This window comes from Lucilia sericata, unplaced genomic scaffold (genome assembly GCF_015586225.1).
Source record: "Lucilia sericata isolate MDLA Ls3-8-SP2 unplaced genomic scaffold, ASM1558622v1 Contig000483F_arrow, whole genome shotgun sequence".
In the NCBI taxonomy this organism is placed as follows: domain Eukaryota; kingdom Metazoa; phylum Arthropoda; class Insecta; order Diptera; family Calliphoridae; genus Lucilia; species Lucilia sericata.
This window is the reverse complement of record NW_023994498.1, coordinates 190939-214467: the sequence shown is the minus strand read 5'-3', so window position 1 is coordinate 214467 and position 23529 is coordinate 190939. Positions and strand designations below refer to the sequence as shown.

The 23529-nt window shown below is 29.0% G+C and overlaps 2 protein-coding genes across 3 annotated transcripts in view; one reads left to right on the top strand and one right to left on the bottom strand.

Moving 5' to 3' along the window:
- Positions 1-2244: 2244 nt before the first annotated feature.
- LOC119605419 (conserved oligomeric Golgi complex subunit 4) lies at positions 2245-11279 on the top strand. 2 transcript variants are annotated; one of them, XR_005231585.1, is made up of 8 exons: positions 2245-2524; positions 2592-3629; positions 9516-9649; positions 9711-10314; positions 10372-10557; positions 10633-10859; positions 10934-11052; positions 11157-11279. XR_005231585.1 is itself a non-coding variant. In XM_037958520.1 (7 exons), exons 1-7 carry the CDS (start codon positions 2438-2440, stop codon positions 10974-10976), a joined length of 2319 nt encoding a protein of 772 aa, XP_037814448.1. In that variant the 5' UTR covers positions 2246-2437; the 3' UTR covers positions 10977-11138. The 2 variants fall into 2 exon arrangements, 1 of the variants encoding a protein (XP_037814448.1); XM_037958520.1 differs by lacking the exon at positions 11157-11279 and having other exon boundaries at positions 2246-2524; positions 10934-11138.
- LOC119605420 (gamma-tubulin complex component 4 homolog) overlaps positions 11065-23529 on the bottom strand; it is a 97716-nt gene continuing 85251 nt past the window's right edge. Inside the window, exons 8-10 of the mRNA XM_037958522.1 lie at positions 11814-11929; positions 11567-11736; positions 11065-11282 (exon numbers count right to left, since the gene is read on the bottom strand). Coding sequence (XP_037814450.1) covers positions 11153-11282; positions 11567-11736; positions 11814-11929 — 416 coding nt within the window. The 3' untranslated portion in view covers positions 11065-11152. The remainder of the gene's footprint in view (positions 11283-11566; positions 11737-11813; positions 11930-23529) is intronic.

Below are 23529 nucleotides of genomic sequence, written 5' to 3'. Positions count from 1 at the left end.
AATTGAACACGAAAGTGAAACAACAGGCGCTGCGGTGGTGGCTCTCGTGTAATTTTTATAAAAACGTTATAATTTAAGATTTAATTATAAATAAATGAATATTTGAACTTTGAATTAATTAAATTAAAGTGTTTGATTTGGTACCCCTACAGAAATATATAATGATCTTTATAGAAATGTGACCAAACCACTACCATGGAAAGTTGTTAAAAATTAAGATATCTATGATAAAATCGAGTTTTAATAATTTTATTTACAATTGTGGGATGTTTGTACTCTCAATTGATTAGTAAAAAGTTCCCTATAATTGATAAAATAGATGCATATTTAAGACAAATAGTTTGTGCAATTTTTGAGTATTTCGCATAAATTTACTACGGTTTAAAATGAATATAAAATTTATTTATTAATTTTTTGTCCTAAAAATATAATGAATCCCTAGATAGATGTACATACTTTTTCGGATTGTAGCAACTCTAAATGGTGTACTTTGACAGTTGTATCTACCTCAAATAAAAAAAATGAGTGATCAGCTGTTGAATTGACCTCACCTTATGAGTGCACCCTGGTTCAATTGACAGTTTTCATACAAACCGGCAGAATATCAAAGTATATTAATAAAGTAGCATCACTTGAACAGCTGACTATTTTTTTAAACTAGATAAATGAAGCAAGTTGTCAAAGTTTGTTTTGAAAATTGTTAACATTGTTTACGTCGCCATTTTTAAATTGTGTTTTGCTATTTGTTAAAATTTGTGAAAAGTAGAAAAAGTGAATTAAAAGTGGTTTTAAAGTAGTTTAAAAGTGTAATAATATGTATAATATATAATAATATAATTAAATAGTTAATATTTTTAACTTAAAAGTAATATTTTTTATTTATGTTTTGTTCATATTGTTGTTCCAGGAAATTTTATTTTGACACAATCTTAAATTATTCCAAAAACAAAATACATGTGGTTGTTGTAGATGTTGTTGTACAACAAGAGATTTCGCTACTTTATTAATATATACCGCGGTAGATATTCTACAAGAAATGTATGACCGAAACTAACACATACAAAATGATTTCACTAACACTCTTGCAACTTTTTTTGTATAAAATTGCTAAAAAAATAGTTAATGGATAATTCCATCAATAATGACAGTCAAATGACCGGTAAAATGACTGTTGATGTACCCAATGTGTGGTAAAGGGTTTCATTTGCATATGAAAGAATGAAACTACTACATTTGACTGTTACTGTGTTTTAGAGTTATATTTTTCGACGTTATAAATTAATTATTTCTGTAAAAGCCAAAGATAAAGAAGCGAAAAATTTAAAAATTTACAAAGACTATAAATTATTAAAAATAAAGAGAATTATTATAAACAGAATTTAAAAATAGTGCAGGAAGTGGAGCTGAAGATAAACACTTCGGAGTTTAATCAATCTATGGTAACATAATTACTTACTTTTAATTTTTATATTTTAATATTTATATGTATTTCTTACAGACAACTTATTTCCACAAATTAAAAGGAGCATCAGCGGATTTAAGATCTTGCGAGGTATGTAAAATGGTGAAATTATTGTTAATTTATGTACATGCTTATTATATTAATAAAATTAACATATATATATTTTAAAATATTAATAAATTGTGTTTTATTATAAATTAGTATAGCCGTCACATTTGACGGATATATTCATCAAATATGATTAGTCAACAATGATCGATAAATACATCATTTTTAATTTGTTAACTGTGATAGATATAACCATCAAGCATGATCAGTCAATCCTGACTAATATCTATGTCATCCATGGTTAGTAAACAACAAAAGAGTGAGGAGCTCAAATATATGTTTTAAAGTCGATAGAATTCATAAGTGCAAGGGAGAAGAAAAATCACATGTACACAAATGTTTCCATCACTTTTGTCCATTTGCCTTAAGAAACTGATAGAAACATCAGTAGAGTAGTGCCAGTCAAATGACCGATCAAATGACTGTCACTGTTCATGTAGGGCGGTTAAACGATAACCGGAGTTGGTGTTAACGGGGGTTAATAAATAAAAATTAATTAGAATTTGTCAGTCGAAAAGTCAAATATGTCCGAAAAATAGAGATCAGTCAGAATTCAGATGTGTCAATTTTGACATTTAATAAGTCTAAAAGCTGCTTTTGTCAAATTTTACAGCAAAAAAATAAGACCAAACTTTTGGTGCGAAAATCGGTATTAAAAAATTATTGAAAATCTGACATTTTTTTATTTTTTATATGTTTGTTTGTGAATGATATTAGTTTATGAATTTGATTTTTGCACAGTGTATCGACGTGTCAAATGTTTCAATTTCATTTATTACGTGCAGTTGTGTGTAAACAAATAAAGAAGTTGATTAAATTAATGCAGACGAAAAAATATTTATTTTACTTTAAATTATTATAAACAAAATGGATTTAAAAGGATTTTTTGGCGACGTAGATATAGGAAATAGTTTAAATGTAGATAATGTGCTAAATCTAATAAAAAATAATGAGGTTCGATAACTTTTATTTGCAATTTCTTAGCGAAAAAAAAAAACTAATTATTTGTAACTTAAATTAGGATGAAATCGAACTAGATCTGGAGAATCTACTAAGCAAACAGTGTCAAATAGAGTCAAAAATGCGAGGTATAACAAGAGCAATGCTGATGCTTAACGACGTAAGCAGGGATTCTAATAAATTAGATACTCAAATTGTGAGGACAGCTCAACTGGCAGAATCTGTAAGTGCAAAGGTTAGGCGACTGGATCTCGCACGAAGCCGTGTTTCTGAGTGTCAGCAACGTGTGCACGATCTTATTGATTTACAATTGTGCAGTCAAGGTGTTATGACTGCCATTGCTGATGAAGATTTTGAAATTGGTGCTGGTCATATTAATCGATTTTTGGCGATGGATTTACAACTACTTAAAAGAACTGCGGACGATGTCCAGGGGTCGGTAAGTTCTGTCAGCGAAGCTATAAGGACCCTGGAAACTGCTACTGTCGAAATGCGCGATTTGATAGTGCGTAGATTTAACGAGGCTGTAAAGAAGGATGATTTAGCATCGGTGGAAAGATTTTTTAAAATATTTCCTCTTCTTGGACGACATGAGGAAGGTATTGAAAAGTTCTCCAACTATATTTGTATAAAATTATCGATTAAAGCTCAGAAAGAACTGCGTAATTCAATGGACATAGCAAAAGCTGAAAAACGTTTACAGTTGGCATTTGCGGATACATTGACATCGCTGTTGGAGAATTTTGCACGAGTAATCGAAGTCAATCAGCCGATAGTCGAGGCATGCTATGGCGCTGGTTATTTGTTAGATATGCTACAAGTTCTACAACGTCAATGTGATACAGACGTAAAGAGCTTATTACTTGAATTCAATAAAAATCGCAAAATCGGACTTAGAACGCAACAAGTTAAAGAGGGCTGTTCTCGAAGTACTAATACTAATACAACATCGGCGGTAACTTTAGGCCATTATCGAAAACCATCGGGAGGATCTATTGATAAGCTTAATCCCAAAGATATCGATGCGATTATTGCAGAGATAACAGTTATGCATTCAAGAGCAGAACTATATTTTCGATTTATGAAGAGGCGAGTAACGGTAAGATAATCATAAAATTTTTATCATCACCCCTCTTCTGCATTTCAGTTTAGGATCTTTGGTATTCTGCATTTCGATTCGAAGCTCCGTCACTAAAATAACAGCTTACAAAAACGTAGTTACTAGAGATGAGCAATATTTTTCACGACTGTGATTAATAATTCACTGGTAGCTACTGTGACTGAAATGAATACTGAAAGATATAAGACCCAATAAAATACGTTGTTATTGTAAAAAAATTGCTTTTAACCAAAATAATCGAAAAAAATATTAATATTGTTTTGCTTTATAAGTGAAAACCGTGATCACAGTCACTGTTTTAAAGAACAGTGATTTACAAATCACGTTCACTAAGAACGACGTTCTTTAGAAATCACTGGATCGCTCATCTCTAGTAGTTACGATCGCAATACAGAATACACACAATCTTAAAACATTGAAATAAAATGAAATTGCTTCTACTTTTCCCTATGATTCCGTATTTTGTTGGAATACCAATTTTCGATCGTGGCTGAATGCGGAAACGTAATCGAAATGCAGAATAGGGGTGAATCATATTGGTTTCAAACTATATTGCATTATTTTTCCATTGCGTTGATGTTTTCAAATCTCGGATAACAAATTTGTCATAATTACGTTATCCATAAGCTATTAATACATATATCGCTCATTTACTACAATTCTGGTATAATCCAAAAAAGTCGTTTCGAGAAAATGGCTTCGAATTTTTATGACATTTAATTATTTTTTAAATATATTTTAAACGAATCAAGGGTTTTTGAAATTTAAATCAAATTCATATAGTAGACGTTAATATCATCTGAAACGCAAACGGCCCTAACTAACAAAAAATTCAAAATTATTTTATTGTTGATGTTGATGTCGACACAAAAAATTGGACTCCTCCGACCAAAATTAGCGATTTTATTTACAAAAATCAAAAGGCCCTATCTACAAAAACATTTAAATATTAAAGGTAAAAAGTCTAATTTATCCATTTTTATATAAGCCATTGTCAACTATCATAACAACTGATAGGTTTCTCTATTAAAGCTGGCTACACCATGATAAAAATATGAAGGTAGTGTCATTTCTCTCTCTCAAAAAATTTTTTGAAGTTTACTGGCAAAGAATATAAAGAAATTGGGGCTTGTCAATTGGTACGTAAAGGAGTTGTCATTCGGTACCTAACTCTAAATATGTATTGGTAGAATTTTTGTATTAGTATTGGAGCTCCAACCACTTTCACCACACTTTCCAAACATACATACTTGCATTAAATCGTACATAAAAATTTTAGGAAAAATAAATAACATTTAAATTTCTACATTCGCAGATTTTCTAATTTATTTTGCCCACATCAAGGTATATTAATTATAAGGTAGTGTTAACAGAGCAGCTGATTATTTTTTGCTAATACACTTTTGATTTTTTTTATATGTAGTTTGACAGTGTGCTGGCACTTTGAAGTGTAGGCATGCTGTCAAACTCCATATATAAAAATAAAATGAATTCGCTCCGTATTTCTGAATTCGCCGACGACACTACCTTATAATTAGGGTTCTATAGTTGAAACGAAAAGTCGACTTTTCGACTTTTTGCATTTAGTTAAAAGTCGACCTTTCGACTTTTTCCATTTTATGAAAAGTCGATTTTTTGACTTTTCGACCTTTTCCATTTATTTAAAAGTCGACTTTTCGACTTTTTCCGACTTTTTTCGACTTCTTGACTTTTTTCGACTTTTTCCGACTTTTTTCAACTTTTCGACTTTTCGATTTTTTACGACTTTTTGACTATTTTCGACTTTTTTTCGACTTTTTTCGACTATTTTTTACTTTTTTTGAGTTTTTCCGACTATTTTAGAGTTTTTGACCTCTTTTCCACTTTTTTAAAATATTCGACTATTTTTGACTTTTCGACTTTTTCCGACTTTACGACTTTTCGACTTTCTTCGACTTATCGACTTTTTTCGACTTTTCGACTTTTTTCGACTTTCCGACTTTTATTTACAAAGTCGACTTTTCGACATTTTTCATAGACGATAGTCGAGTTATCGACTTTTTTGGAACAAAATAGTCGACTTCGACTTTTTTCGACAAAAAGTCGATTGTTCGATTATTCGAAAGTCGATTTATAGAACCCTACTTATAGTTAATATATCTTGGCCCACATCAAGGTATATTAATTATAAGGTAGTGTTAACAGAGCAGCTGATTATTTTTTGCTAATACACTTGATTTTTTTATATGTAGTTTGACAGTGTGCTTGCACTTTGAAGTGTAGGCATGCTGTCAAACTCCATATATAAAAAATAAAATGAATTCGCTCCGTATTTCTGAATTCGCCGACGACACTACCTTATAATTAATATCACCCAATTTACACGATGATTTTTTTTCATGTTTGCCCAGACGTCTGTTTTCATGTTTGTCGATGATTGGTGGTGAGCGGGGTAGAGAAGAATGGGGGGTAAGAAAACAAATATGATTTGGGATTTTCATGATTGTTTTTGACATTCCTCTTTAAACTCATTCGTACTGTTGATATTATGCTCATGTAAAAAAATAATTGTCTTTTTTTACATGAAAACATTAAAATTTGCATTAAAAAAATACTATAGCGTGTAATTAAATTTTTTTAAATCAAATTAAATGGTTTTTATGTTAAAAATTTCATTTTATTTTTATTACGAATAAGTAATTAAAAAGGATTATACAATTAAACATCAAAAAAAGACATGCATAGTTGCATGTAAAAAATCACCGTATAAATGTTCATGATTTTTTGGAAGATTCTCAAAGGAGAATTGGAAAAAACAGACGTCTGAAAAGTCTTCATGTAAATTGCGCCTATATCTTGGCCCATGTCTAATCAGCAAACATTTAATAAATATATTTTTCGGACTTAAAATCTCTTTTTTTGCAAAAAAATAAGTTTATTTTAAATAATTTTTTCATTTTCAATACCAAAATATACAACTTTGTTTTGTCAATTTTAATTTCAACACACAAAAATTAATTGTCAAAAAAATTAAAAAAATATTTTTTTAGTTTGTGAAAAATAAAAATATTTCGGATTGTTAAATGCTATAAAATTGTGTAAAAAATTAAAAAAATAGTTATGTGTTTGGGAAAAAACGTCGTTCAAGTCCTATTATCCCGGTATTTTCGCGAAAAAGTTTTGAAGTATTGTGAGAGAATTGAGTTCTCACAAGTATGTTGAATTTACACAGAACTCGTCTGTGAAGAGAAGGAAATGTTATTGTTGTAAAACAATGTCATAGTCCAACTTATTATTATTCTTTGTTTAAAACAAAGAATAAACAAGAAGTGAAACGCTGTCATTTTTTTACAACAGTAACATTTCGCTCTTCTCACAGACGAGTGCTGTGTAAATCCAACACATATGTAAAAATTTTATTCTCTCTCCAAACTTCAAAACTTTTTCGCGAAAATTTGAGGATAATAGCACTTTGAAATATTTTTTATCACTTAACATTATATTTTATAATTTTTTTGCACAATTTAAACACATTTAATAGCCCGAAAATAATATATTTTTTACAAACGAAAAAAAAAAAAATATTTTTTATTTTTTGACATTGAATTTTTGTTGGTTGAAATTAAAACTAAAAAAACAATGTTGTAAACAAAGAATAATAAGAAGTTGGACTATGACATTGTTTTACAACAATAACATTTCCTTCTCTTCACAGACGAGTTCTGTGTGAATTCAACACACTTGTGAGAACTCAATTCTCTCACAATACTTCAAAACTTTTTCGCGAAAATACCGGGATAATAGGACTTGAACGACGTTTTTTCACAAACACATAACTATTTTTTATTTTTTTACACAATTTTATCGCATTTAACAATCCGAAATATTTTTATTTTTCACAAACTAAAAAAATATTTTTTAAAATTTTTTTGACAATTAATTTTTGTGTGTTGAAATTAAAATTGACAAAACAAAGTTGTATATTTTGGTATTGAAAATGAAAAAATTATTTAAAATAAACTTATTTTTTTGCAAAAAAAGAGATTTTAAGTCCGAAAAATATATTTATTAAATGTTTACTGATTAGATGTGGGCAAAATAAATTAAAAAATCTGCGAATGTAGAAATTTAAATGCTATTTATTTTTCCTAAAATTTTTATGTACGATTTTATGCAAGTATGTATGTTTGGAAAGTGTGGTGAAAGTGGTTGGAGCTCCAATACTAATACAAAAATTCTACCAATACATACTTAGAGTTAGGTACCGAATGACAACTCCTTTACGTACCAACCAAAGAATAAACAAGAAGTGAAACGCTGTCATTTTTTTACAACAATAACATTACGCTCTTCTCACAGACGAGTGCTGTGTAAATCCAACACATATGTAAAAATGTTATTCTCTCTCCAAACTTCAAAACTTTTTCGCGAAAATTTGAGGATAATAGCACTTTGAAATATTTTTTATCACTTAACATTATATTTTATATTTTTTTTTGCACAATTTAAACACATTTAACAGCCCGAAAATTATATATTTTTTACAAACGAAAAAACAAAATTTTATTTTTTGACATTGAATTTTTGTTGGTTGAAATTAAAACTAAAAAAAAACAATGTTGTAAATTTTCGTATGGTAAACGAAAAAGATATTTCAAATAAATAATTTATTTTTTTCAATATTATAGATTAAAAAACAAATAGACGTGTTTATAAAATGTTTGTAGATAAAATATGTGGAAAATATCTTAAGAAACCTTTCAAAGTATAAATTGAAATGTAATATTTTTTTTTTCAATACGATTTTTTGCAACTATGTTGACTTGAGAATTCTACTAATATATTCTTAGAGTTAGGTACCGGATGACAGTAGACTTAGGTACTTTTGACAACAGTTTCATTTCTTATTTATTCTTTGGTACCAACTGACAAGCCCCAATTTCTTTATATTCTTTGGTACCGAATGACAACTCCTTTGCGTACCAACTGACAAGCCCCAATTTCTTTATATTCTTTGGTTGTAAATTTTCGTATGGTAAACGAAAAAGATATTTCAAATAAATAATTTATTTTTTTTTTTGTTAATGCAATATTTTTACATTTTTTGTTAATGCAATATTTTTACATAGACATTTGATATGCCAGTCTTGGAGTAAATGAGCGATATGCTTATACATATATAGTTATGTATATGATTCCTTTCAAAATGATCAGCCCAATTTAAAATTTAATAAATGTAAAAAGATCAGAGTATTAGTTTTTTATTTTTATAAAGTTTGTGTTTTCGCTGAAGCCTTTTTAATAATAGATATTAGTATTTTTTACTCAATTCATCCCTAAGGCGATTTTTGTGACACGTTTTTTTTAGCTATTTTTCATATTTTACATTCTATGAAATTATATTGTTTTTTTTTTTTCATTACTATTTGTGATAAGATATCGGCCTATAATTTTCCCCTTTTATTAACTCTTATTTGGTATATAATTCTAATAACAACATAGCGTCATAATTAGCTATCAGTTCAATTTACCGGTGTTCAAAAAATTTCAACTAACGTTTTTTTATATTATTATTTCTTTAATAATATATTATTTCTTTTTTATTCTTATTTCTTTTATATTCTTATTTCTTTAAGTTACTGATATCTTTGTATATCGTCACCTGAAATGCAAAGGCGTACCAAAGAATTGGTACACCTTTGAACAATTTATGCATTGTAGGTAACGATTTATAAAATCCTTTGCAATATTGTCAATGAGGGCTGTAACAATTGATAACATTATACAAATACCTGGATTGATATTTTCAGGATTATACAGAATACAAAACCTATTATTTTTTAAAAACTTTAGCTTATACAAATCATATGTTATTTATTTTTTTAGGCTGACATTGAATCTAGTTATTTGGATAAAACATCACAGGATGGTAAATTGGAAAAAATGAATCAAGTTTTAAATAAATCTGATTTAAGCAGACAAATGCAGGAGTTGCTTGGAACTTATCTCTTATTTGAACGGTAAATTATATTATTCCTTTTTCTTAGTATATGAGCTAATAGGATTTTTAATGTTTTACAGCTACTTTATGGAGGAAAGTGTAATTAAGGCTATTGCCTTGGATACTTACGAGAGCGGTCAATTGTCTTCTTCAATGGTTGACGATGTATTCTTTATTCTAAGAAAGTCAATAAGGCGCTCTTTGTCTAGTCAATCTGTAAACGGAACATGCGCTGTTATAAACAATGCTGCAACATGTTTGGATAGTGACTTTGTCAATGCATTGCGAGCGCCTTTAAAACAGGGTTATCCCTCTGGTTATATTGATTTGGCCCAAGCCTATAATGCTATACAAAACACATTGCAGCAGGGTAGAATCCAATCGAGTGACATTGAGAAATCCAGGGTACATTTCTTAGTCCAACTAAACAATGCCGACATGTCAACAGAGTATATTGAAACTTTGTGGCAAACTATGGAACAAGAGATAAAAGGGGCCTTTCCAGCCATAACAAATGTAGAGAAACAACTAATAGATAGTTGTCTTGCAGAGCTTAAAACTGTTCGGGATACTTTAAAAGCATGTGTAGATTTTGGCATGCAGCAGTTGCGTTCAAGCGCAATCAAACCACGACTACATCCATGGGTCGATCAGTTTCTTAATTATAAACATCATTTTACAGAAGTACGCAGAACATATTTTAAAATTTGGTAGTTGTTAAATTATGTTTGTATAATTTAGGATGAATTGGCATCATACGAGGCTGGCGAAACGTTTGTTCAATTTTTGATTGTACAAATTGAAGGCTTATTAAATACTTTTAAGCAAATGTTAACTCCACGCAACACGGACGCTCTTATTAGTATTGTGGCAACAGAATTGACATTGCGTTTAGAAAGAGCGATCAAGAAATGTACATTTAATCGTGTATGTAAGATTATTTTCGTTTAGATTAAAAAAAAAAAAAAAAAAACTAAAGTAGCCATATTTAATTTTACGTAGTTGGGAGGCTTAGTACTAGATCAGGAAGTGCGAGTTTTAGGTGCCTATTTGGCCAGTGCAACCTCGTGGTCAATTCGTGATAAAATGACCCGACTCACACAAATTGCTACCATCTTGAACCTTGAAAAGGTGTCTGAGCTAAATGATTACTGGAATCCGGATAACAGTTCAGAGTTGTCTTCGTGGCGTATAACACCCAACGAAGTTCGGACAATACTGACATTACGGTAAGAATCAACATCAAAACTATTGTTGAAATTATATTTTAAGGCTTAAATTATAATTGGAATTATTTTTATAGAACCGATTTCCGCATGGAGGACATAAAGCGAATTAGATTCTAATATTTAAAGATATTAATGAACTATATAAACATTTCGTTGTTATTGCTAAAATCTGATTACAATATCATATCCATATGTACGTAATGTATTAATTTTAAGCTCATTTATTCATTATCAGATATTTCAAAATAACAATAAATAAAAATAAATATTTAAAGAGAAGTTATTCATATTCGTTAGGCTTTCTTGATGCTAAACCAGTGGTTGAAATCCAATCGTAGTAAAAGCTGAGATAATGGTGTTGTACTTGGAGCCGTTTTTAAACCAACCAACAAATTTATAAGTTGTTGTATTAAACTGCCAAATCTTAAAATAAAAATAATATTTATATCATTAAATAACATATTCTAAAAATTGTTGTAGTTTTATTTAATGATAATGCAATTAATATCATTATGTTTAATTTCGCTTAAATTTGCGAAAAATATATTACAAAAGGTTTTCGTACTTTCGTCAAATTAATAATATTTCGCATTATACACGAAATTTTCGTAAATATTACTAAAAAGGGTAGTTACGAAATTGTTTTTTAGTAAAGTTATGCATGTATTATTTTCAGTGTACATACATACTTAACAAATTTAACTTACCGTTCATCGAGTTGGTCAATTTTAGCATTTAACATTTCATCTAATTTGTGAGACTCAACTAAAGTACAGAAATCTTCGCATATATGAAAAATTTCATTGATTATTAAATAAACTGGATTATTTGAATGAAGCGATGAAGTCTGTAACATGCTTACTTTCATAGCATCCTCCTAAAATAAATAAATAAATAAAAAATTAAACTTAAAGATATCAATCTATGTAGTGTGCATAGTAAATGAAAACTTACATCAGTTAGAAGAAAGCATAATGATAATATATTAGCTTGAAATATGCTATGAGATCTTTGAATTTGTTCAAAATCTGCCTTGTTTAGTATTGTATTCAATAAAATACTAAATTGACCTAGAAATTAATAAGACGTTAAACAATATTAATGAGCAATATTATAAATATTAGAAATATACATACATACATGCATACATACAAACATATCGATCATTTACTACAAGACCGGCTTAATAATAAAAAGTCGTTCGAGAAAAATGGCTTTGAATGTTTAATAATCCTAATATATGTTATAAATCTCTTTGTAAGTCTGTTCGTTTGTTTGTTTGTTCGTCAATCACGCCTAAACGCCTAGACCGATTTTCTTGGTATAAAAGGGGGCAAATGGGTGAAAAGCGGTCAAAATTAGTAATTTTAAGCATAAATACCAATTATTGTCTTTGCTTAAGCCAAAATATATTCCATTAAGTTTTTTAAAGTATCAGAAATATGACAAAAGGGGGAAAAACGGGCAAAATTAGTACTTTTTTATTTTTATCTGTTATATATCAACTGCGCTTTTTATAGTATCGGAAATATGCATATTTTGGAAGCCCACCCAATGGGGGTAAAAAAAGGAATTCTATGTTGGTGTATAAAATGTCGTTTGTTTATTTGTTCATCAATCACGCCTAAACGGCTAGATCGATGTTTGCTGTATAAAATTTCCAAAAGACATCAAATTTTAAATATTAATATTTTAAGGAATTTAGTTTTTTTTATCTAATATTCGGGAAAACATGAGTTTTAGTTTTTACATTTACAGCAAAATAATAATAATATATATATATTGGGAATTTTATGTCAAGTGACCCAACTCAAAAAATCGATTTTGACGAAATTTTCACTAAGGTTAGTATGTACTATTGGAAAGTAGGTCAGACACAAATTTTCAGATCTATCGGTCAAGAACTGCCGGACTTAGCTTTTACTGCCGGACTTACAGGGTTTTATTCAAATGTGTGTAACTTTTCACCTATTGGTCGTAGCAATAATTGTCCAAAGGAGAATATCCAAAGTGGAAATTTCATCCAAATCGGAAGACATCGATTTTTAATGTTGGGTCACTTGACACGAAATTCCCCATATTTGAAATTTGATAAATGTATATGAAAAACTTTAGTATGACGCATGTCTTCCGTTCAAAAAATCTGAATTTTGAATTATTCCAGCCTTGTAGTAAATGAGCGAATTGTAAATTTTTTTAAATTAAAGCTTTAACCAAAAATGGTTAAAATCATAGCAAACAAGTAAGAAACTATAGTCGGTCGTAGCCATATGATACCCTACACCAATTAGGAATATTAAATGTGATTAATTTTTAATAATAAACCATTTACGTTGAATGTTGCATTGAAAAACTGATTTACTGAAAGAAGCCATAATATTTGGTGGATGGATTTATATGAGATAATTTTAAATGAGGCCCGATTACACAGGCCAACGAAATGAAGGTTTGTGAAAACTTTTAAAATCAATTGGACAATTTTTAATGTATTTTTAGGTGCTGAAACCGAATCTTATATCTGTTTTTTTTATCACCCACTATTTTCTTCCGAAATGACATCGAATATTTTGTTCATATATTACGGACATTTTATATAATTGTAAAAATATATTTAAGTTTAAAGGTTTTTTTTAATATTTGCGGTGTTATCATAAATACGGGTCTTCATTATACATATATTATTCATTTATATCGGTTGAAAACAAAATAATATTTCACTATGGTTTCAAGAGAATTTCCCAAGTTTGACCCTCACAGTTTATGGGTTAACATTATTCGATTTTACTAAAACTTCAGATGTGCCCCTCTATCAAATCAATCCTAGCCAGTTTGAATTGTAGGCGTTTTTAGTCAATATGACTTTGATCAACCTTCTGCAGTTCGTCTTTGGATAGTTCTAGACATAATATTTAATAGTAAATAAATTGCCATGGACCTTGCTAATGCAATAGAACCATTTTTATTATCCGAATTCGACACTGAAAAGGCCCAAATCGGAAGGTCCGGTTGTATGGGGGCTGGGGCAGAAATTGGGCCGATCTTTATAAAATTTATTGTCGGGATTTATATTTATTTATTTGTTTGTGCCAAATTTCATCGTGATACTATTGTTTATTGGTGAATTATGGACTTTCAAGACATTTTCTGAAGGGGACTTTGTATGGGGGCTAGGGTCAAATGAGGCCGGATCATTAGGAAATCGGCAGCATCACTAGGCTTATATAAAACTAAGTTTTGCAAATTTTTTACTAGAATATTTAACATAATTTTGAGCTCAGAAGCCCTATTCGGGAGGTCCGGTTGTATGGGGGCTAGGTGAAATAATTGACAGATTTCAACCATTTTCAATAGTGTTCGTCCTGGGCGTAAATGTGAAGTCTCATCAAATTATCTTAAAAATTGGTATACATTAAGGTGTGTAATATCAATATTTATTGGTGTTAAAAACGCATAATACCCTCCCCACTATAGTGGTGTAGGGTATAAAAATGGCTAAAGAATTACAAAAAAGGCTGAACTTTTTTTTACAAAAATCATATCAATATTAAAAAAATACTAAAAATAATAGATAATTTTCACAATGGAAGTTATTAAAATAGTTTTCTTCTGGAAAATTGATGCCACTTTTTAACTCTGTGCTTTAAAAAAACAGAGCATAATCATCTTAGAATTGTATAAAAAGTAAAATTTTTGCGATTTAGCAGGTATTTCACTAAATTTTAAATGGCCAAAAAATTAAAATAAAAATGGCTAAAGCCAAAATAAATTTTTTGATGTCTAAACGAGACTGAAATGTGCTAAATTTAGCCATAAAATAGCTTCACCTTCGTATATACATTAGACCGACTCACAAAAAAATGGTGCTTGAGTTACCCCCATCAAAACATTCGCTGTTATTTAATATGATGTTACCCAAAATATTTTGGGTTTAGTGTTGTCCGTTCGTGAGCTGTTTTCAAGAAAATATTCTATGGGGGACACGATTTTTAATGTTCAATTCAAAATTTTACACAGCTTCAAAAAATCTTTGTTTTGTTTTATAATGGTTCCCAAAATATTTTTAGTCTATCGGCGGCCGTTCGTGAGCTGGACCGGTTACACAAAAGTCCCTTTTTAGTTATTTTTTAATTTTTACAGTTTTTTCTTAAACAAAATACACAATATGTGGTATCATTTGAAAGGTTGTTTGAAGCCGCGTCTAGTGATGTGTAAAATTGTCCATAAATTTTATGTATATTAGTGAAAAACCTAACAATTTTAGATTTTTTTTGGAATATAACAATATGAGCAGGTTTTTTATGATACATCATTGGACGCGGTTTTAAAACTTCTTTCAAACGATACCCCATGTTGAATATATTGTTTCAAAAGAAAACTAAAATTTTAAAAAAATACCCTTTTTAAATTTGATCCAGCTCACGAACGGCCATCGCAAGACTTAAAATATTTTGGGAATCATCATAAAACAAAGCAAAGTAAATTTTCAGAGGGGTAACAAAAACACGTTTTTGCTTTCTATACAGAGTGAGTCGGTTCTGAATCCTTATAGATAGCGTAGAAGATTAAGCCATGTCCGGCTGTCAGTTGAAATCAATTTTCTGAAGACCCCAGATATCTTCGGAATCCTCAATAAAGCTGGCCATATACGTTGGATTTGTGTGTGCGATTTGTTGAATGCCATTTTTCCACAGACGTCGAACATATCATATTAAAATTAAATTAATGAATAGGTGTGCTCGTTCAATTCTGCAGTATAAACTTTATTATGATAACAAATATTTACTTTTTAAGATGTTAATTTTTTAACAAATTGTAGTTTTATTATGAAACAAACTTCCAAAATAGTTGAAGGCATTTGTATTTTATGTAAAAATGTAAAATATTAATTTTTAAAAATATTTTTTATTGTATTAGTAAAAAAAAAAAAATTTAACAATCTTATTGTAAAATGGGCTTGCACAAGCCCACAGACACATCAAACTGTAATTGAAAATTTAAAATTTTTTTATATTTGTGCTCACACAGCCCCATAAACGAGCAACATAATTGCTTTGATAAAAAAGTTTTGTTTTGTTTTGTTGAGCGTTGTTTTTTTTTCTATTGCTAAAGTAATGCCGAGTTAAGTAAAATTAAATAAATTGATATAAGATTAATATTTTTTAAACGCACTACGGTGAAAGGTACAATATAAGATTCGGCAAAGGCGAATATAGACTTCTTACTTATTTTTTGCTTCGTTTGTAAATAGGACCATTTGTTTTTTCTTAATATAAATACTAATTTCAGTCGGTGGAGTCCAATCGGGACTGTTGTGAGCTCCTTTTCATGGAAAATGTTTGCGGTTAAAAAGAACATTATATAGTGATCTATGATTATACCATAAACCTAATTTCTAAGAATTTACATTGTTCGTGGGGGATATTACACTATTTCACTAAAGTCTACAAACGATTTTAATTTTAGGTATTTTTCTGTTTACTAAAGGAAAATAAAAAATCTTTTACATGATTGTAAATATTATATTTTGAGAAATATAAATCATAAGAAATCGTTTTTCAATTCCAATAAATAAAATATTTTTAAAAGAAAAATCCAATTTTTTCATGTTTTGAATTTCACAAAAGTCTACAAACGATGGATTTAAATGTTTATTTAATAAATTACGTTTCGAAATGGTAATTTTTTTGGTTATATATTCTGTTTTAGTCTATTCGATATTAAATATGAACTTTTTATCTCCTAAAAGGGATAATTGACCACGAGGCATCCTGTGGACTTGTAGCTTCAAATACTTTTGTAAATTTTGAAAGTATTGGCCTCTGGATATTCAGGAGAGTGTTTTAGTATTGACCTACCAATTTGTATTTATTATTACCTTAGCATCAGAAAATTATGTTAAATGTCATTGTCCAGCACAGAGATCAGTTTGTCATTTGGATGCAGTTTTCAAATGATTTCAATTATGTTGTTTTTCAAAACATGGAAATTCATGTTCCAATACCATTTTTCATGTCACAATTTCTCACATCCAATTTTCCAACATTACTACATTGCAGGCATGGGGGGTAATGATTACACACAGTAATTCATTACATGGTCAATTACAATTACTTGTAATGTGTAATTGAGCAATAACCAATTACAATTACTTGTAATTGTAATGGAAATTTTTCCAATTACAATTACTTGTAATGTGTAATTGACCAATAACCAATTACAATTACTTGTAATTGTAATTGAAGTTTTGCCAATTACAATTACTTGTAATTGTAATTGAAATTTTCCAATTAAAATTACTTGTAATTGTAATTAAGGTATTACTAATTACATGTAATTATAAGGAACAAAATTCACAATTACAAGTAATTGTAATTGGCAAAACTTCAATTACCATTACAAGTAATTGTAATTGTCAAAACTTCAATTACAAATAATTGTAATTGGCAAAACTTCAATTACAATTAAAAGTAATTGTAAATGGTAAAGCTTCAATTACAATTACTTCAAATGTAATTGTAATTGAAAATGTAGTCATACCCCCCCAAGCCTGCTACATTGTTTGTAATTTTAATACATCATGGCCTATTTCACTTCCTAAAATTTAGTAGTCCCATTTAATATTATATATAAATAGAATTCGCCCAGCGGTCGACCAGAACCAATGCTGGAAAAATTGCATAAATATTCTAAAATAAAACCCTATTTTTGTAGTTCAAATCTGTGGTAAAAAATTAACTTTATTGATATTATCAAATTGTACAATTTGCTTTCACTAATGTTTTCTTTTAGGAAATGTGATGGGTTTTAGTAAAAGTCCCATCAGAAGTTTAAAACCTCAATTGTCAAAATGAGTTATACAACTTGTTTTACAAAAGTATTTCAACTATTTTAAAAATAAAAAATAACGAACATTTCTTCTATCGACTTATTATCCCATACATGTTTACGCTACGTTCACAATGCTGGAGTACTCTACTGTACACACCAGTAAAGAAATGTTTGCTGTTCAAAATACAGAGTGGAAATGTTCTAAATAAGTTGTCAAAATAATAAAAATATTTAAAATAAATAAAGTCTTATTTAATTATAAATAAATTTTATTTGGATGTCATTAGTAGTCCATCCATCAGGTATATGCTGTATAAATTCTCCCTTATAACACCCTACATTTATTAAATTTGAATGTCTTCTAATAGAATTTAATAGTAGATATTCTAGAGGCCTTCTATTAGCCTTCATATAGAAGCGCATAACGATATGCATTGGCCTCCAATTACACACTGATTTTGTATATGCATAATAAGACCTTAACGCCTTAATTGTTCATATATTTTTTAAGTACTTTCTGAAAGAAAACATCAATAAACTATAAATTTCAGTCTTTTGTTAATATATCCCAGCAAAATCTTTGCTTACAATGATTACCATTAAGTACTTTATTAATGACTTACTTTGTATGTAAAGTCTAAAAAAATCAAAATAAAGAAACAAACAAACATAAAACAGTTACTTTTTCTTTTTTTCCTTTTTTTGTGCACACGATATCAAATATCTATTTTTAGACAAACAGAAAATAAAATAGTATTTGTGTGTGAAAACTATTATTTGACGCACAATAAAACAGCTAAGCAGTGGTGTAGTGAGTGGAGCATCCAACTGGCAGACGGAAGGTATTGAGTTCAACCCCAGTCTTTGTCGACTTTTTATTTTTATTTTTTCATAAATATTCTATAAATAACTCTACTAAAAAAACAACTTATTTCCAACCAAATAATATTGACTTACTTTTGGAACATCTCAAACAAAAATAAGTACTTTTTCTAGTAGAATTGTAACCACTTTACTCGATGAATTCTGGTGATTTTTCTAGTGAATTTGTAAGCAAATATTTTGCTGGGATGCAAGTTTAATAGCAAGTAAAAGAATAATAAACGAAATAATAAAAATACGGTTAAACACTCTTCATCCCAAAAGTTTCAACTTTTATCTATTTTTATATAACATATAACCATCACCTATTCAACTTAGGACCAATCTTTAGGTGAAAGATTAGCGATTACATTAAAATTAATCCTCGAAAGTTGTCTTTGAGTACTCAATTAGTTAATTTTGTTTGCAAGTTTAAGCGCCCAATGGAGGTGGTTTAAACTTAAGCATGAAATGCAAAAGTGTAAACAGCTGATGTAAAAAAATAATACAATTTTTATAAATATAAACATTAAAATGTTCTATTTATTGATTAGTATATTTAGTATAATTTATGCACACCCAAAATACATTTTTTTGGTTTTAAATTTAAGTTTTCATTAATTTTCATATTAAATTTACAATTGCCTTCTTCTTTTTTTATAAAACATGCATTGTTTGATAACAAACAGTGACATTTTCTGTTGTTTTGTATGGCAACACTGCGAAGTTTAATCTTGTACTCAAAAACATCAAAGGGGGTTAATATCAGATTAAATTTATGATTAGATTAACTAATCTGATTATTAATTGGCATTTGATTGCCAACTCAAAACCCCGCTCTTACAGTTTTCACTTTACACTACTATTTCCTAATTGGTTGTTGGAATAACCCAAAAAAGAGGAATATCATCAAATCCTCGCTGTGCTAAACCTGTATATAAGCGATATACCTATCCATTTATTGCGGTGTATCATGTATCGGCACTTAAACTTTACTTATATTTTTTACAGGTTTTATTTTATTACTTACTGACACTGAATCAATTCGTTAATCTATCATTTAAATCTTCCAAATTAATCAAAACTAATAATTAGGTATCCCAATTCAGTATTTTATTTCACCGATTTTTTTCGTTAAACGTAGTCGAAAAGTATCGTCAGTGTAACGACCAATAAAAAGTTCACGTTAATAATTTTATATTTTAAAAATATGTATTTCAATACATAACTTTTGACATTCTTATATTTTACCGATATTTGTCTTTAAAATATTCTACGCTTGTTAAAAAGTTATGGAAATGAAAATTCGTTAATGTAACCGATATTTGTCATTACTTTACGATATCAATACTTAAAATTAAAAAAATTACTGAATTCCGGTACTGATGTCCTACCAATATTTTTCCAGGTCAAACACCAATCAGTACATTGTTTCGCATATCATGAGGTGTCCCCAAGCATTATTTACAGATGTTTATATATTCCCAGTTCGTTGTTTCCTCGGGAATGTCCTTCAATTGAATTATTTTGAAAAGTTTAAATAACAAAAAACCTCCAATCGAAAACTGAAGACCTAAACAATCGTAACAATATTATATCAAAATAGATCATTCGATGTGCTCTCGCTTAGAATGTAAGCCACAATATCATTAAGACAAATTAAAATTTCACTTACATAATGTGTGGAGTTCTAAGCGAAGTTAATGAGACGCCTATAAACGCTTGCAAATAAGAATGTAATGTATGTAGATTACAATCCTATTTGCATTTGTAAGTTAAAGTACCATGTCTTCCGATTTTGTTATAGAAAAAATATATATTTTTTCATAATTATTTTAAAATTATGCAAGTTTATTTAAAAATGATTATCAAATAATAAATATGTATTATAGTTAATTCAATAAAAATATAACTAAAAAAGTTTAACGAAGATAAATGAAATGAATCTTAATTTTCCTATGAAACTCTCGGCTATCTTCCTTTACAGATACTGCAAACAATCAAGAGGAAATTGTCAGTATTAAAACTAGAATATATGAAGTAAATTTACCCCAATTTTTAAATCCGTTTCTTACATTTAGATCACCATAATTATTTTAAATGTTTGCAATAAAATAACTTTTTTTAACAAAACACAACTTCACTTACAAAAGATCAACTTTAAACTGAAACAAAAAGATTCTTCTTTTCATGTAGTATACAAAAGAAAAATAAAACGGTACTTTAGTTCATTTTTTTTAAAGAAATAAAAACAAAAAACAACATGAAAAAGGCAGCTAACTCTCTGCTTAAATCGTAATCTATGTTATTATTAAAGTGCATGAACCACCACTACGCCCAGAAAACGCCACCGCATTCGCCATATTTCACTCATGGTGTATTATGGTCTTAAATGTAGACTTTGGTTGTTGCTGCATGTTTGGAGTACAGCATAAATACAAATCAAATTTGATCCTATCAAACTTCAACTAGTATCTTCCAATCATGCACATAAAGCTAAAGTGTTCCTGAGAAATCACATATCACAATGGGGGAAATTTGATGATTTCCATTGCATTTTCTTGGCGTGCAGTTGGTCCGATATTGATGTTGGATGCAGAAATGGATCCTAAATATTTTAGGAAAAAATTAAAGGATTAAGGTTCAGTTAAATAACGCTTTTTGGTCGATAACGACCGTAAGTATGCAAAAAGTGCAGAGATGAGCTGCTTGGAAGCGGGCGGGATTGCCAAGTTTGCAGTGCCCAGTATAATTTATCGATCTCAATCCAATAGAGAACATTTAAAATGATATAGAGCAACAAATAAAAGCAGAAATCCCCAAGAATTTTGCCAATTTAGGCCTTAAAGCTAAAATTTATGTCATGAAATTTCTAGTGGGTTCTGGTATATTTGTGCTAAATTTATGTCCAGATATTTTTGGGGGAAAATTTACTTTGAAAAGAAAAAAGCCTATATGCAACAAATTAGCAGAACACTAAGAGCTGGTTTTTGAGATGGTAATCAAATGTCAATTAATAATCAGATTAGTTAATCTAAAAATAAATTTAATCTTATGTTAATCCCCTTTGATGTTTTTGAGTACAAGATTAAACTTCGCAGTGTTGCCGTACAAAACAACAGAAAACGTCACTGTTTGTTATCAAAACAATGCATATTTTATAAAAAAGAAGAAAACAAATGTAAATTTAATATGAAAATTAATGAAAACTTAAATTAATTTAATTTAATAATTTATACTAATCAATAAATAGAACATTTTATTGTTTATATTTATAAAAATTGTATTAATTTTTTTGCATCAGCTGTTTACACTTTTGCATTTCGTGCTTAAGTTTAAACCACCTTCATTGGGCGCTTAAACTAATTGAGTACTCAAAAACATCTTCCGAGGATTAATTTTAATTTAATCGTTAATCTTTTACCTAAAGATTGGCCCTAAGTGACTACAAAGCTCTTAAAGAAAAGGGTCTAAGCTTTCTTTCGAATAAAAAAATACAACAAAAATGTCCATTTGGAGAAATAGTGGAAAATTTAGTGCCAAATATTGAAAAAAATTTTATTCTTGAGTTACAAAATAATTTTTTGATAGATATCCCACTCGCATCCCATTATGGGACTATAAAGCCCTTCAAGGAAATTGTATAAGCTTTCTTTTAAGCAAAAACAAAAAATTTTTTAAAAAATTAAAAATTTTGGAAAGAATGAAGAAATAGCTATCTGAACTCCTTTGGACAATTTTTGCTAGGACCAATAGGTGAAAAGTTACACTCATTTGAATAAAACCCTGTATGACCAAAATGTCCAACTTTGATCCCCTCTAAGTCCGGCAGTTCTTGACCGATAGAGACCGATTGTGTCTGGCCTACTATCCCATAGTACTAACCTTGCAAATTTTATCCAAATCGTAAGACATCGATTTTTAAAGTTGGGTCACTTTACACGAAATTCCCCATATAAATAAACTAGCTATAATCAGCTGGGTGAAAATAAGAAGATATCTTCAGATGATCTTATTAAGGATAAATATAGGATATTTGTTAGATTTATAACTTGTTACATTTTAACTTGTTCGAAATGTATAAAACGAAATCATACTTAACTTTGTAATTTTGTTCTATGTCATGCTATACGCACAGTTGGGACGAACGACGAACTTTTCGGAACGAATTTTCGTCGTCACATATAGAACACACTAAAGTATATGAAAATACACACAACCAGTGCGTATGACGAAATTCGTCGTTCGTAACGAACTGTGCGATAGATTTATTTCTATTTCATACGCAGACGAACGACGAACCGTTTTTATTTCTGGTTTTAATTTATTTATAATTTATTTTTTAAATAAAGTAAATTTTTGTTCTAAAAAGCGTTTTCTTGTATATTTATCTGTATATAAATTAAATGTATACTATTCTTACTAATATAATTATCTTTGAATGCAAAAATGAGGAAATATTTCAAAATAATTTTTTTTTATTTTCGATTAATAATATTTGGTTAGTAAATATGGTCACCCCAACCAGTATGTAAACAAAAATTATTTATTTGAGAATTAAGAAATTTGAATAATAATTTGTTTGTGATCTAAAACAAAAAAAGTGTAATTTTCCTGCAGAATATGCAGTTAAAAACAAACACAAAGAAAAGCAGAGAACTGAAAGCAAGATTCGCAGTGCGTAAAGTTTTATTGTGCTCCAATCGACGAATTTACGCAACAATTTTTTGTGCAATCGTTCGTCGTGCTAAGCGAAATTTGTCGTTCGTCCTAATTGTGCGTATACCATCAATCAGAAAATTTTCAATAAATCATAATTCATATTTTCTCTGCTAAACTAAAAGGTTATGGACCAGCAAAGCTTGTTTTCTCGGAAAATTGGCTAACATGGAGTTTTGCTATGGAAACACAATTACGATTGGAAAACCTGTGGATATATGTAGATGTTGTCTTGGAAAACTACAAACCTGAAGAAGATGAA

Excerpts from the sequence above, each read along its gene's own strand:
- LOC119605419 (XM_037958520.1), top strand. The coding sequence starts at position 2,438 with ATGGATTTAAAAGGATTTTTTGGCGACGTAGATATAGGAAATAGTTTA. Across the intron at positions 9,650-9,710 it reads ACTTATCTCTTATTTGAACG|CTACTTTATGGAGGAAAGTG; the intron begins GTAAATTATATT and ends AATGTTTTACAG. Across the intron at positions 10,558-10,632 it reads AGAAATGTACATTTAATCGT|TTGGGAGGCTTAGTACTAGA; the intron begins GTATGTAAGATT and ends AATTTTACGTAG.